General features: G+C 27.1%; 2 protein-coding genes across 2 annotated transcripts; both read left to right on the forward strand.

Moving 5' to 3' along the window:
- Positions 1-416: 416 nt before the first annotated feature.
- Positions 417-9,499, forward strand: MKS88_002881 (uncharacterized protein; the record flags this gene model as incomplete). Its single annotated transcript, XM_067215927.1, has 5 exons — positions 417-4,200; positions 4,613-7,792; positions 8,097-8,254; positions 8,389-8,646; positions 8,990-9,499. The coding sequence occupies 5 exons, from the start codon at positions 417-419 to the stop codon at positions 9,497-9,499; spliced, it is 7,890 nt and encodes a 2,629-aa protein (XP_067073457.1).
- Positions 9,500-10,675: 1,176 nt separating this feature from the next.
- On the forward strand, positions 10,676-15,135 carry MKS88_002882 (uncharacterized protein; the record flags this gene model as incomplete). Its single annotated transcript, XM_067215928.1, has 6 exons — positions 10,676-10,834; positions 11,910-12,478; positions 12,811-13,720; positions 13,988-14,072; positions 14,192-14,240; positions 14,529-15,135. The coding sequence occupies 6 exons, from the start codon at positions 10,676-10,678 to the stop codon at positions 15,133-15,135; spliced, it is 2,379 nt and encodes a 792-aa protein (XP_067073458.1).
- Positions 15,136-15,560: the final 425 nt, after the last annotated feature.

A 15,560-nucleotide genomic window follows, 5' to 3' on the forward strand; every position in this document is an offset into this window, starting at 1 on the left:
TTTATGCGGTATAACATATAACATGTTATACCGTATAGTTTTTAACATTAACTTTATTACCTTAACAAGGAAGAATTATGAAATTTATTTCTAAAATATTTTAGTGAGGAAGTAATAACAGAAGGATAAGTAGACTTAAAATAAGTAGATGTATAGAGGTGGAGATAGAAATAGAAAAAGAAAAAAAAACAAGAAAAACGGCAGGAAAAATCAGAAAAAAGGAATAAAAAAAAATCAGGAAAACTAGAAAAAAGGAATAAAAAAAAATCAGGAAAACTAGAAAAAAGGAATAAAAAAAAAAGCAGAAAAAACAAGGAAAAAGGAATAAAAAACGAATAAAAAACGAATAAAAATCGTTGACAGCAGGGAACATAGAAAAAATATAACAAAAATTTTGCCAAGAAAATTATTGCAATATGAATCAAGAGAAGAATGAATGTGGGGGAAGAAGCCAAAACAATAGTAACCATTCTAAAAGTATACATATGCTAAGTGCAAACAGTTACATGATTAATAGTATGTATGAAAAGAGTAATAGTAATAGTAATAGTAATGCTATCAATAGTAGTAACAACTCGTTAAAAAATAATAGTAGTACGACTACGAATGAATGTAATACATCAACCATTAGTGCCTCTCGTCTAAGTGAAGATGATAGCTACAACCATCGCATTAATTATAATGATAGTAATAATAACAGCGTGTATCAAAATAGCAGGTCCTTCCATTATTCTAGTATTAATAATGTGTGCAACGGCAATCTTGTCATTTCCGAAGCTGCAATATCTAAGGGCATTGCCATGAGTAAAAATAGGAGTAGAAGTGGGAGTAGAAGTGGGAGTAGAAGTGGGAGTAGAAGTGGGAGTAGAAGTGGGAGTAGAAGTGGGAGTAGAAGTGGGAGTAGAAGTGGGAGTAGAAGTGGGAGTAGAAGTGGGAGTAGAAGTAGGAGCAGAAGTAGGAGCAGAAGTAGGAGCAGAAGTAGGAGCAGAAGTAGGAGCAGTGACAGTAGCAATGGTAGGAGTAGAAGTGGTAGCAGATATAGAGGGGAGAGGAAAGAAGTGTTCATTGAAGGAGGAAATGTGAATAACTGCAAAAGTAATAATATAAATTTAAATTATGAAAAAATAAATGATATGAATACATCAAGAGTGACAGATAATAATTATTACTTGGAAACATGTAGAGAAGATGTAAATATGATAAATATTAACAACTCAAAAGAGCAAGGTAAAATAGTATTAGGGGCTTTAGATAAATGCAGTGACTACAATAGAATGAATATAGCATGCGCCAGTACTACGACCAACAATAGTGGTAGTGGTTGTAGTAGTCGTAATAGTAAAAATATGATGGCATATGAAAACTGGATGAATAATAGCCAAAATGTAAATTTATACAAGTCAAACAATTATGATATATCACATTTGCAAAATAGTCAAGTGATAAATCATGAAGTAGTAAGTAGTGAAGTAGTAAACAGTGAAGTAGTAAACAGTGAAGTAGTAAACAGTGCAGTAGTAAACAGTGCAGTAGTAAACAGTGCAATAGTAAACAGTGCAGTAGTAGACAGTGCAGTAGTAAATAGTGAATTAGTAAAGCCTCCTTTGGTAAGGCTTCCTTACCAGAATGATATGAAGAATCCGCTATTTATTAATAGAAGCATTGATGTAATGCACCTAAGCGGTGATAAAGGTAGTAATAAGAGTAGAAATGCTGACAATAATAGCAATGTAATGGTACAAAATTATAATGAAAAGGATAAAAAGAATGAAAGGAATGAAAAGATTGAAAGGAATGAAAAGAATGAAAGGAATGAAAGGAATGAAAGGAATGAAAGGAATGAAAAGAATGAAAGGAATGAAAAGAATGAAAGGAATGAAAAGAAGCAGGAATACTATTATGGTAATAGCGTAAATGTAATTAATAATAATTACATTCCGACAAATATTTACAACCAAAATGAATATTTTACGGCTAAGATTATGAACAGTTCATATTTATTAAAAAAAAAAAAAAAAAAAAAGAATGTAACCTTTACAAATGAGAATGATGTATATAGTATACCACTCAGAGAGGAAAAGGATGAGCATCATGTGGGTTACTACATGAACGGAAGGAGTAAAATCAGCAAGACAAATCTGATGAATAAATGGAATAATGAAAACATAGAAATGTTTAGAAGCAATAGCAGTAGCAGTAACTGTAACAATGATAGAAATAGTAATAGGAAGAATGAGTATAACAACGGTAGTTTTGATAGGGATGCGGAGATTGTTAAGGAAAGTGGAAAGAGAGAAAGAGCCTTACCCCCTATGACTTATGTTATGAATGATAAGCTAGATGATAAGGATATATACAACTTTATCACTTTAAAAAAAAACAATAATGCGTATAATATAAATACAATGAATAATAACTACGTTGAATATGATATGAACAATGGTCATAATAATGGTAGCTCGAACAGTATTAGTAGCAATAGTAAAAATATTGTTTTTCCGCTTGTAAGTAATAAAATGAACGTTCGAATAAGTGGATTCAGCAATGATGATAGTAATAATAATAATATTAGTAGTAGTAATAGGGGAAATAATGATAATAGTAATAATAGGGATAAAGTTAACAGTAATGATAAGGATAATAGTAATGATAAATTTAACAGTAATGATAAAGTTAACAGTAATGATAAATTTAATAGTAATGATAAATTTAATAGTAATGATAAATTTAATAGTAATGATAAATTTAACAGTAATGATAAATTTAACAGTAGTAACAACTGCAATAGTAGTAACAACTGCAATAGTAGTAACAACTACAATAGTAGTAATTACTACAAAGACAAGCTCGGGGGGAATGGTTTTATCTCTCCAACATTTAACCGAGGGAGAGAACCAAAGGAGATGAACGAGGATTATGTTGATAACTATGATCAACACAATGAACGCAAGGATCACAGTGAAAAAAAGACGACAATTAAATTTAATAAATATGAAATATATAATAATGATAGATATGATAATTGTGTTAGTCTGAGCAAGCAAGTTGAAAAAAAAGAAAATATAATCAAAATTAAAAATAATAAAGGCAGTGATTATTTAATTTCATCCACTATAAAAAAACATGTACAAAATGATGTAATTAAAAATAATAACATGATGACAATATATGATAAGCAGAGGAAAAGAGATGACGTTCCAGATTATTTCAAAACAGAGATAGACAAATCTAACGAAAGAGATGTGCATTTTGCGCAAAGAGGTTTTTCTTATTATTCGAACATGGAAGGGAACGTCCTTCCAATTAGCGGAAGTGCAAATGCTGAGGGAGAGCAGCAGCAGAAGCAGCAGCAGAAGCAGCAACAGAAGCAGCAACAGAAGCAGCAACAGAAACAGCAACAGAAACAGCAACAGAAACACATTGTTGTTCAGAATAACGTGCAGAATATCGTGCAGAACCAGGGAGGTATGGCTCATCCGAACTGCTTCCCTAATAAGAGCAACATACCGAATGCTGATACCTTAAGGGGGAGTTACAACGATGGAAGTATTAAATTTAGCGAAGATTTAAACAGCAAAAATTTTAACAACAAAAATTTTAACAGCAAAAATGTTTTTGGAAGAGCAGAGGAAAAATCTGCAGGAGAAAAATATACGAGTAATGTTGGGCTAAATAAGATACGTGCAGGTAGTGGGAATACATTAATCGGAATGAAACATGATGAAAAAGTTAGCAGTGAATATTTTGGTGTTGAACACAGCGCTGATAGCGGCCACTTGAGAAGTCGTCATAACAGTAACGGTAGTAATGGTAATTATATTAGTAATGTTAATGGAAGTAATACCTATGGCAGTAATACCTATGGAAGTAACAACGATGACAATGTTTACGGCAGTGGTAATAGCAACGAGGTGTACGACTTGAAGAACTTTGTTTTGAAGTACCTTAGTGATATAGATGAGATATACAATATAAAGGAACGAAATAGAAGGTACGAAAATAAGATAAGTGAAAATTATAGTTATAGTTGTAATTATAATGATAAGTATAACAATATTTATGATAATGTGCATAATCGTTGCAGGAGCAATGATAGAGGTGCGAAGGGAAATAACAACCTGCAAAATTACTACAATATCCTGGAGGTGTTATACAAATCGAGTATAAAAAAAAAAAGTCTAAGTGATAGAAGAATTCGAGGTTTACTATATATATTTAAATATATTAAAAACATAGAAAGAAAAAAAAAAAAAAAAAAAATTATATCTATTTGATACTGTAACATTAAAAAGGTTAAATAAACAAGTAGACTTATATATACAATTTGTTGAAAAGAGAGAATATAAAAGGGATTTGTCTCTTCATTTATATAAAAAAAATAAATTTCTAAATTATCAAAAAAGAAATAATAAAAGTTTGTCTTATGTGAAAACGAAATTTATTCAAAATATTTTAAATAAAAAATCAAATTTATATGCCAAATGTCCAAAAAAAGCACAAGTACACGATGATAATTTTTATTTTGCTCATGCATTGAAACAAGTCAATTATTTAAATAATTTATTAGTATATGCTCACTTTATTGTTTTAAAATATATATCTATATTTTCAGTTAAGGAGTGGAATATGTTTCTCTTCCAACATATAGACTTATATAATAGTGGACCAAATAACAATGGACTTGTAGACTTCAAGTATGAATTTAAGAATTGTCATGATAAATGTAAGGAAGAAGAGTGTGAACTGAATGTTGAACGGACGGCTCAAATAGATACAAATTGTATTTACGATCAACTGATGAGAGAAAAGGAGAATAATGAGAAACAAACTTATAAGGAAAAAATAGTCTCACAGGAGCAGGGAATTCATGTGGTAAGTATTATTCAGGAGGGAGAAAAACTCATGTTAAGTAGCAAAACGGGTGATAAAGCAACAAATGGAAAGAGTGAAATGGTTGAACGAAGTGACCTATGCCCAAGCAACAGTGCTATGGAGGGGGAATTAAAAGAAGATGTATTTCTTAAGCACAGTATTGATGCAGTTAGCAGTAGTTTGAACGGAGGGAAGAACGAAAACAAAGATGATGTATGCAATGATGATGTATGCAATGATAATGTATGCAATGATAATGTATGCAATGATAATGTATGCAATGATAATGTATGCAATGATAATGTATGCAATGATAATGTATGCAATGATAATGTATGCAATGATAATGTATGCAATGATAATGTATGCAATGATAATGTATGCAATGATAATGTATGCAATGATAATGTATGCAATGATAATGTATGCAATGATAATGTATGCAATGATAATGTATGCAATGATAATGTATGCAATGATGCTATATGTAGCACTAACGCGGACGACACTTCACGCATGAACAATAGCGGTGCGTGTGAAGCGAATAGTGCAACTAGGAGTACTGGAAATGAATGTATAAACAACGGAACAAGTGTTAACTGTAGACTGAAAAATGAAAATATGATGAACATCCCATTCAATTTTAATAGTATGTATTATGATAGCACATTTAAATATGCAAACATGGATGAAGAGATTATTGAAAAGTTAAATCCCTTACATATAAAAGATGAACATATGATAGACATTAATTACTATGAATATGTAATTGAACCTTTTGATTTTTTTTTCTATGACCAAGTGTATAATGAAATATGTAATTATATGCAAATGTTAAGAAATAGCAATGCATGCCAGAGTGATAACAATACATGCCCGACTGATAACAGTGCACGTCAAAGTAATAGTAATACATACCAGAATAATACTAGCGCTTATTTAAATAACAGTTCTTATCTTATCAATAACTTGCCATTTCAATATTATGATTTCATTAACATTTTGATGAGAGAAGTAATGAATGTTCGAAATTTAATATATCGTAACAAGTATGTTAGATACCTATTCTATTATATATACAGGAATAATAAAGAAAATAATCTATTAGATTCTATTAATAAAATATTTACTTTAGAAAAAAAGAAATTATTCTTATATAAGACGCAAATGAAATTACGATATAACATCTTTATTTCTCGCTTTTTTGAAAATAATTTTATTATGAATCCTAGTAATAGTGAAAAAAAGACAGAAGAAGGAATTAACTTTATTCAAGCAAAAAACAAATTATTTAAGTCTATTTTTAGTGGATACACCAAATATTTTGATGAATATACAACATGGACCCGTCAATCGAGGGAAGTAAGGAGGACCCTCTTTAATATTCAGCCGCAAAAGTTTGTTGATATCAGGCGTAAAATTGAACTTTACTCGGATTATTTTGACAACATGAAGCAGAAACTGCGCGATGGGAAGGTGGAGGCGGTAAACGAAACAGTAAAAGAAGCAATAACCAACGCAGAACCCTGGGGGGGGCACTCCCCCGTGAAGGAGCACGAGGATGAAAAACTGAAATTCGATGTAACCAACAGATATGTAGAATTCCTGTACGGAAAAAACTATGCCGTAATTATAAATGGGGGGAAGAACAATTCAAGAAAATTGAAAGCTGCCTATATAGTAAATAATAATTTAATGGGGAAAGAAAATTTATTAGTTATAACGTCCATAGTGAATGTTACAAAATGGAAGAGTTTGTTTATTACGTTTGAAAATATAACAGTATATAATAATGAGGAAAGTATAATAGATAACAAAGTATCTAATGAGCATTCAAATCTTATCATATGTATAGATTTTTTACCGAAAATTTTGCATATCACATGTGAAATATTAGTACTAGATATGTGTCACTTCAATATACTAAATCAAATAAGTATTTTAAATGATTTAACGTATTTAAATTTTTCAAAAAAGATAGTAATACTTAATAGTATGATAGATAACTGGAATTTTTTATGCGCTCTGTTTCTATTAAATAGCTCATTTTTTGACAACTCCATTAATAATATATTCCAACAAAATTTGAGTGAAGAAGACAAAGTAATATTAAGTACAATCATGCTAAATTTTATTTCTCATTTTTGTATTTTAAATAAGGAAAAATTGCTAGCTGGTAGAGAGAAAACGGAGATGAGGAAGACTTGCTTCATCATAACTTACATGAGTGGAATTCAAAAATTTATTTATGACCATGTACAGGAAAAAGAGAAATGGGATGCTTGTATACACCCACTATTACTACTAGAGGAAAATTCTTTTTTTTTAAAAGACTTTTATATATCAGAAAAATTTGATATGCTCAAAAATATTATTAAAAAATTTTATCTTTTAAAAAAAAAAATACTTGTATGTTATTATGGAGATGAAAAATTAGAAAAACTAATCAAAATATTACTTTATGTTAACTTACTGAATGACACTTCAGCAATTTTTTTTCATAACCTTCAACTGAATACATCTATTGACGACTTAGACACTTTTGATGTTGCTGTGATAGTAAATAAACACACAGAATATTTTTATTTTTTTCAAGATAAAAAATTAGCTTGTTATTTTTTAATTTCTACTTTTACCACTGAGGAAGAGGATATATTACAAAAAATTAAAAACAACAAAGAATTGTATTTTTATAAAAAACAAAAAGAAGAATTAATGAAGGAACACACATATGATAGGGACCTCATATATAGATATTATATTAACAATATGATTTCTGAAAATGATGAACAATTTTTGTTATTTAACATAATTGACCAAAAGGAAAAAGTTTATTGTAACACCTCATACAACGAGATTGTCCTTCCTACATGTTTCGTAACAACCTTGTCGAACTGCGAATCTGCCATGCGACACTCAGGTTTGGAATCACAAAATTGAGAATTTGCGCAAAACTGGCAGATCGTCTCGTATGTGAAATGTGTATATTTGTATATGTGTATATATATATATATATGTATTTATGTTTACACATTTGGGTGTATATTTTTTTTTTTTTTTTTTATGACTAGCTTCTACCTTTTTTTTTTTTATGATTAGCTTCTACCTTTTTTTTTTTTTAATGATTAGCTTCTACCTTTTTTTTTTTTTATGATTAGCTTCTACCTTTTTTTTTTTTTATGATTAGCTTCTAAATTTTTTTTTTCTTTGTCTCCCCTTTTTAGAACACTGGCAAGATATAAAAAATGCTCACAGCTTTTGGAACTTCAACAACTTCAATTGGGAGAAAATTGTTTTTTACTTGGATAAAAAAAATACGGTGTATGACAAGTATCGAAATGAGGTTTGCTCAATTTCGGATAAGTCTATAGCTCCTCCGCAGGTATATTATTTATGTGTGTGTGTTTGTGTGTGTGTGTGATGGTGTATGTGAATATATGTACATGCTTATGTTTATACGCACATATACATGTATGCATGTTACGTTTTTCCCATTTTGTCCCCTTTTACCTATAGATTTATTACTATTTGAATAACCCGGCGAAGGAAAAAAATACGTTTAACAGTTGTCTGTCTTTGGCACTAGATGAAATTATTCAAGAACTAAGCAGAAAAAAAGAATTAGACGAATTTGATGAATTGAAAAAGAGCACATTACTGAATATCAAAGAAAAAACAAATAAAAAGTACTTTTCATCCATCAGAAAAATGGAAAAAATTTTATCCTTATTTTTAAAAGAAAATAAAAAAAAGTCCTTCGAGCAGTTTTTAAAGGTACACCACATAAACGTAAATAATATTTTATTTTTTTCTACTTTGCTTCATTCTGCTGCATTTTAAAAAATGAGTATATGCAAATGTAAAAACGCGAGTTTGTATGTGTAACGCGACGTTTACTTATGCGATACATGTGTTTATTTACATATAATTTTGATATCGTTTTTATACAATTTTCACTAATTTTTAAGCATTCTTTATACAAATTGTACACATTTTTTTTTATGTATTTTTCAGTATTATGAGTTTTTCTATATACATATATATGTGCATATAATGCAAGTTACACAGCACCGTACTGTAGTGGCTAATTTTGACATGACTACATTTTTACTTGTAGGGATGCGAGAGCTATGGACAGATTTTAATAAAATGCAAGGAGAAATTATTTGTTACATTTAACAAATCGTACAATCAACATTTTAAAAATTTTGAAAATTTTTGGAGGGATGAAGAGGATAGAAGAAGAAAAAAATGGAAGGAATTGTGGGAATTAAATGAGAAAAAAGAAAGCGACAAAGAGAACATTGACTTAAACAATATATTTAATGATGATGTATGTAATGAAAAAAACGATTTAACAAATATTCAAACAAATACAAATTTTGATAATATGAAGAATGAATACAACTTACATGAAAAGAAAAACTTTCGTATTAGACTTTCCTCACAGTTATTTGATGGGAAAGAATTCGATCAATTGTTTATTGAGAGAAAAAAAATATGTATTTCGACTGAAGACAATAAAAAGGAAGCGTTATCATGTTCGTATGAAGAGAAGAAGGAAAAGGATAAGGAAACTTGTTTATATATAGAAAGAAAGGATATGCAGGGGGGGCAAAAAGCGTAAATCTAAAACAAAAAAATAAAAGATAATATAAAAAAGTAAAGAAGTGAAAAAATGAAGAAGTGAAAAAATGAAGAAGTGAAAAAATGAAGAAGTGAAAAAATGAAGAAGTGAAAAAATGAAGAAGTGAAAAAATGAAGAAGTGAAAAAATGAAGAAGTGAAAAAATGAAGAAGTGAAAAAATGAAGAAGTGAAAAAATGAAGAAGTGAAAAAATGAAGAAGTGAAAAAATGAAGAAATAAAAAAATGAAGAAGTAAAAAAATGAAGAAATAAAAAAATGAAGTAAATAGATATCAAATGACGAACGACAAATAGAGAATAACTAAATGATAAGTAAAAAGCGAGGAAATATTTTAGCTAAGCAACTGTATCAATTTTGTTATTCAGGGAAGAATAAATGAATGTAGGTCGTGGAAAAAAAAAAGTAAAAAAAGAACAAACGAACAAGCGAACAAATCAAAAAACACGCCATTTTACGCGAGATATATATGGTCTCTTCAAAATTCAATTTTTTAAAATATTTGTGTAGCGGTAATGTTTCATATATATATATATGTATATATGTTGTGTGTACAATTATAGCAGTGAATATGTCGAAAAAGAAAAAAAAAGAGCCTATGATTTTGGTATCTTATCTTATATTGTGTATATAATTAACACACCAAAATACCAAAAAATGTGTATTTGAAAAAATATATTTTTATGATACAAATATCGAACTGAACTTTTTAATAAAAACAAGAAAAAAAAAGAAGATATAATTTGTGAAGGTAACAAAAAATTTCACAAAGAGATACTTGTAGGTTTATGAGAATTAAAAAAAAAATGTAACTTGTATGAATGGAATATTAGAACAGCTTTAAATTTGAACATTCTTACACTATTCCCATTGTGCTTTTTATTTTTTTTTAATTTTAATTTTTATTATTTTAATTTTTATTATTTTAATTTTTATGTTTATTTTTATGTGTATGTTTATGTTTATGTTCATTTTTATGTTTATGTTTATGTTTATTTTTATTTTTATTTTTATTTTTATTTTTGTTTTTGTTTTTATTAATTTTGTGTTTTTTGTATGTTTCATTAACGTTTCATTAGCGTTTCTTTATGTTTAATTTTTAATGAATTGTTCTTTTGTTTTTATATTATTTTTGTTCTCCTTTTTATATCTCCACAAAATGCATATAATACAAGAAAAACTGTGTAAGATAAAAAAATTACTAGAATTGCAGAGATTTCAAAAAGATGAATCAAGAGAAAATTTAATTAAATTGCTTAGGGAATTATATTTAATCTACATGTTTTATGATACTGAAGATACGAGTAAAATTTTAAAAGTACGATTATAAAACAAAAAAAAAAAAAAAATGTACCATATTTAATTATGTGTCTCCCTCTAACGTAGACGTGTGCATAAGCATTTATAAAACTTGTATACCACGATTTGTTATGTAAAAAATTAAGCATACGTCTTTATGTACTTTAATACAATACAACTTAACATTTTGCTTTTTTACGCGTTAAAATAAAGAAATAAAGAAGTAAATGGACTGAGAATTAAATAGAGAGAGAAATAAATAGAAAAATGAAGAATTCAAAAAAAACGTACATGCACTTGAGTATAATATATTATCTGTATGTAACGAAAAAGCTATTTAAAAGATAGCACTATTTTATCGAAAAATTAATAAACAGAAGATTTAGTTTTACCATTTAATTTTTCATCAGCGTTTATTTTTGTTTATGGTGCATTATTATATAGTATTTATGTGTTTATTGTTAAGTATGATACCAGTAGAAGTTTTCTTCTTACTGTTCGTCTATATAGATATATATAGATATATATATATAGATAGATATAGATATATATATAGATATAGATATAGATATATATATAGATATATATATAGATATATATATAGATATAGATATAGATATAGATATAGATATAGATATAGATATAGATATAGATATAGATATAGATATACATGTATTTTTTTTTTTTTAATTTATCTTTTTGGACATATATTAGTAAAAAAATTACGTGACAGTCATTTTGCTAATATGATATACATTCCTTAAAAATTTGTTGTTTCTAACGTTTTTCCATAAAATTTTCTTACCTTTTAACACATTAACACAACTCCATAGTAATTCTCACGCACATCTGTTTATTTTCCCGCTTTTGTGTAATTCGTATTGAAGTTGCCTTACCTTTTTTTTTTTTTTTTTTTTTTTTTTTTGCCTCTCTTAAATTATTTTCGTTTATTTTACTAAAGAAATAGGGAATAATCACTTAAAATGAACAGATTGAGAAAACAAAAAAAAAAAAAATTGATTTCTTAGCAGATTCCCAGTAATATAAAATATTTTATCTTTTTTATTTTTTCCCATTTTTGTTCAATTTTGTAGAGTAGCAAAGAGCAGAAAAAATCAATTTTACGTCTACTGCTTGTTCATGTAGATAGCGAAAATCATACGAACAATGGAGAAAAAATTTTAATGATAAATTTAATAAAATTAATTGAAAAGAAAACGGCTAAACTCTTTTCTTGCTATCCAAACATATGGAAAGGACATAACTCTTCTTTTTTTTTTTATATATTATCAACTCAATATGAGGATAGAAATTTAAATACCAACTTTTTTGCAGTTTTAAAATATTCGGAAAATGTGTATACAAATATATACATATCTTCATTACTATTTAGTTCTGACCATTTTTTAATCAAGAAAAAAACTTTAAAATTTATTTTTTACAAGTATGTTTTATATAATGGAAATAAAAATGTACCCACACAAATTGATAACAATGAGAAAAAGGAAGAAAAAGAGGATATACTTAATAAAAAAGCGAATTTTGCTAACTTCTTAACGGGAGAAAATGACTATATAAATATGTCAGAACAAATGAGTTGCTTCTTCTTTTCCGTAATAGCTCATTTGATTAAGCAAGACTACATTGCGCTTCTCAAAAAAAGGTACAAAAAAAAAAAAAAATAAAAAAAAAAAAAAGGAATACAAATAAATATGGTATGCGTGAAAGGTGTATAATAAGCAAAAAAAGCTGCTTCTTTTTTGGCATTAGTTTGTGCGTAATATATATGTATGCATGTGGTACATCTGGCTCATTGTGATTAATGTTATTCTGTCTATGTATCTATATGGTAGTTATTACAATTTTATTATCATTTCTTTATTCCTTATAATTGTGAGTTGTCTTTCTACCTGTTATTAATTTTTTTTTTTTTTTTTTTTTTGTTTTTTGCTATATTATTCATAGATTTTACTTTCTTTTTTTTTTTTTTATCAGGAAAAAAGAGAATGATGAAGTTTGGCTAAAGCGAACAAAAAAACAAATGGAGAAAGGAAAAGGGAACACAAAAACTAATTACATCAATAAAATGATTCATTATGTAGTTAGTAAAAATATTTTCGATAGTCACTTTAATCATTTAGAGGGTACTATATTTAGTGAAAATATAAAATTAAATGAAAAGAATAATACATGTAAAAACAATTCTTCAGATGACGAAGAATATGATAAAAAAAATAAAAAATTAAGAACCATAAAAAAAGAAAATATGTATTATAATACAGAAAAAGATACAATTCTATGCTGTGAAATAAGAAATTATTATGATGAAAACTTTCTAAAAAGTATATTTTTATATGTAAAAAATTTGTTTGAAGAGTATGAAAAATTATTAACACAAGAGAGTTACGAAACTAAGATAAATAAGAATTACATTTCTTGCTTCCTAACCCAATGTGTAACAATTTTGTTTAACATATGTTGTCTTAACTCAGATTTAATAAATAATTCGTATGATTTAATCAGAAATATAAAAAGGAAATTACCAAATTATATGAATACTTCTATTGTTGTTTCAATAGCTGAGTTTATATTATTCTTTTCTTCCGAAGAACAATTTGTTAACGTATCAAATTATTTATTTATATTTATCTCAAAAGAATACAAAAATTATTTAACAGCCATAACTTTTTTTGATTTTATCAGGAAAAATATTAACATACTTAATAAGAGAAAATTTTTTTTTAAAAAATATTGTTTTGTAATTTTGAAAATATATTTTTACCATTACAGAATATTTAATAATGACTTAATTTATTTTTTGCCACATTTAATATATGAAAATAATTATAAGGATGTGTTTTCTTTTCTTTTGCATGCTCCCCTTTTATTAGATAACGAAAATGTGGTAGCCAAAAAAAAAAAAAAAATAATAAAATATTGTACACGTGTTCATTTGCATACAAGTGTATATGCCTGAATATGTTATAAATGTTCTCGTGCATATTTATTTATGCATACGTAAATTTATGCATGCATGTGTACGTATGAGTGTATGTCCGTATGTATAGGTGTGTGTCAGTATGTGTATGTGTGTGTCGGTATGTATATGATTGGGTCAGTATGTATACTTTTGAGCAAACGAGTTTTTCCCTTTTAATGCATAACATAATAGGAGAGAGCCGTAGGTGCGAATCTATTCAAAAAAACGAATAAAATATTACAACTGCATAACGGATTCAAGGAGCCATGTGAAGAAGGTTTGTACGTTGTAGTGCATGTGCAAGTCATAACTAAAATGTTATTTCGTTACTTATTTTTTATCATGCTTGTTAAATAAATTAATTATACATTTGCACGTATGATCATTATGTTTTAGGTAAGGAAAAAGTATTAGTTCTGGAATTAGACAATCTTCAATTTATCAGGTACATATTTTACTTTTAGTATGCAATTGTTTTTCTTTTATTTGTATTTCACTTTTTTATTTTTTTTATTTTATTTTTTATGTTTGGCCAGCTACTACAATCTATTTTTTTTCCGATTTGTCCAGCTACTACAATTTATTTTTTTTCCTATTTGGCCAGCTACTACAATTTATTTTTTTTCCGATTTGGCTAGCTATTATATTTATTTTGTTTCCCGTTTGGTTAGCTGCTACATTTTTTTTTTTTTTTTTTTTCTCATTCATAAATATGATAAAACATTTATAATAGGGAAGCAAAATGTAAAAGAAAAGTCATGGATATAGTGCAAAACATGCATAAATATTTTAAGATTTATTTTGAGGCTATTTTATCAAGCGAACAAGAATGGATAATTGAAATAACAAAAGTGATATTACATAAATTAAGATGTTCATATATTCTTGAAATGTTAAATAGGGAAAGTATAAAAGAAATATTAAAAAGTTTAAATGATATAATTAATAGTAATTCAAGAATACTGTTAATTTTGAAAAATGAATTTATAAATTTGTTAAGAAATGAATCAAATTATTATTTTTTAATAAATACAAAAGTACTGGAAATGTTAGCACAAAATATTAAGCATATGAATATTAATTATGTTAAAATTGAAGATTATTACATAACATTGAATTCTTTATTTTCAAATGAAAATTTTAATCAATTAAAATTTTGGGTATCTTTAATTCATGCTTTTACAAACATAGCGTTATATTGCCACGATCTGTCTAATAACATTCTAAATACATATAAAAATTTCATTTCTCAAAATAATGTTACCTTAATAATAAAACATGCTGTGATTGAAAATATTAATATTATAAAAAACGTAGCATATGCTAAAAATGTAAGTTAACAAGGAATAACATGTTACACGTTCTTCATGCTTGTAATAAATTGTGGTAAATTATGATAAATGGTGCTTAACATTTTTTATTACTGTGGAATGAAAAATATTTTCTTATGTTGTTTTTGGCAAAATGTGTAACAACCGGAGGAATTAATTTTTTTTTTTTTCGTTTTTTATATTAACAAATAAGCAACTTCTGTACATTATTATGCAATTTGAGTTTAACAAAATGGGATGATTCTACCTAAATTTATACAAGTGATCATTTATACATAGTAATATATATGTATACGCGTGAGTGAACGCGGTTTTGATTTTCCTTATATCTATCTATCTGTTACAGTATTTCGCTTAGGGAAATGCTACAAAAAAGGCTCTTTAGGCATATACGTATAGACATACATATATGTAAGTATATACATTTTTATGTG

Source organism: Plasmodium brasilianum, chromosome 9 (assembly GCF_023973825.1).
Source record: "Plasmodium brasilianum strain Bolivian I chromosome 9, whole genome shotgun sequence".
NCBI classification, from domain to species: domain Eukaryota; phylum Apicomplexa; class Aconoidasida; order Haemosporida; family Plasmodiidae; genus Plasmodium; species Plasmodium brasilianum.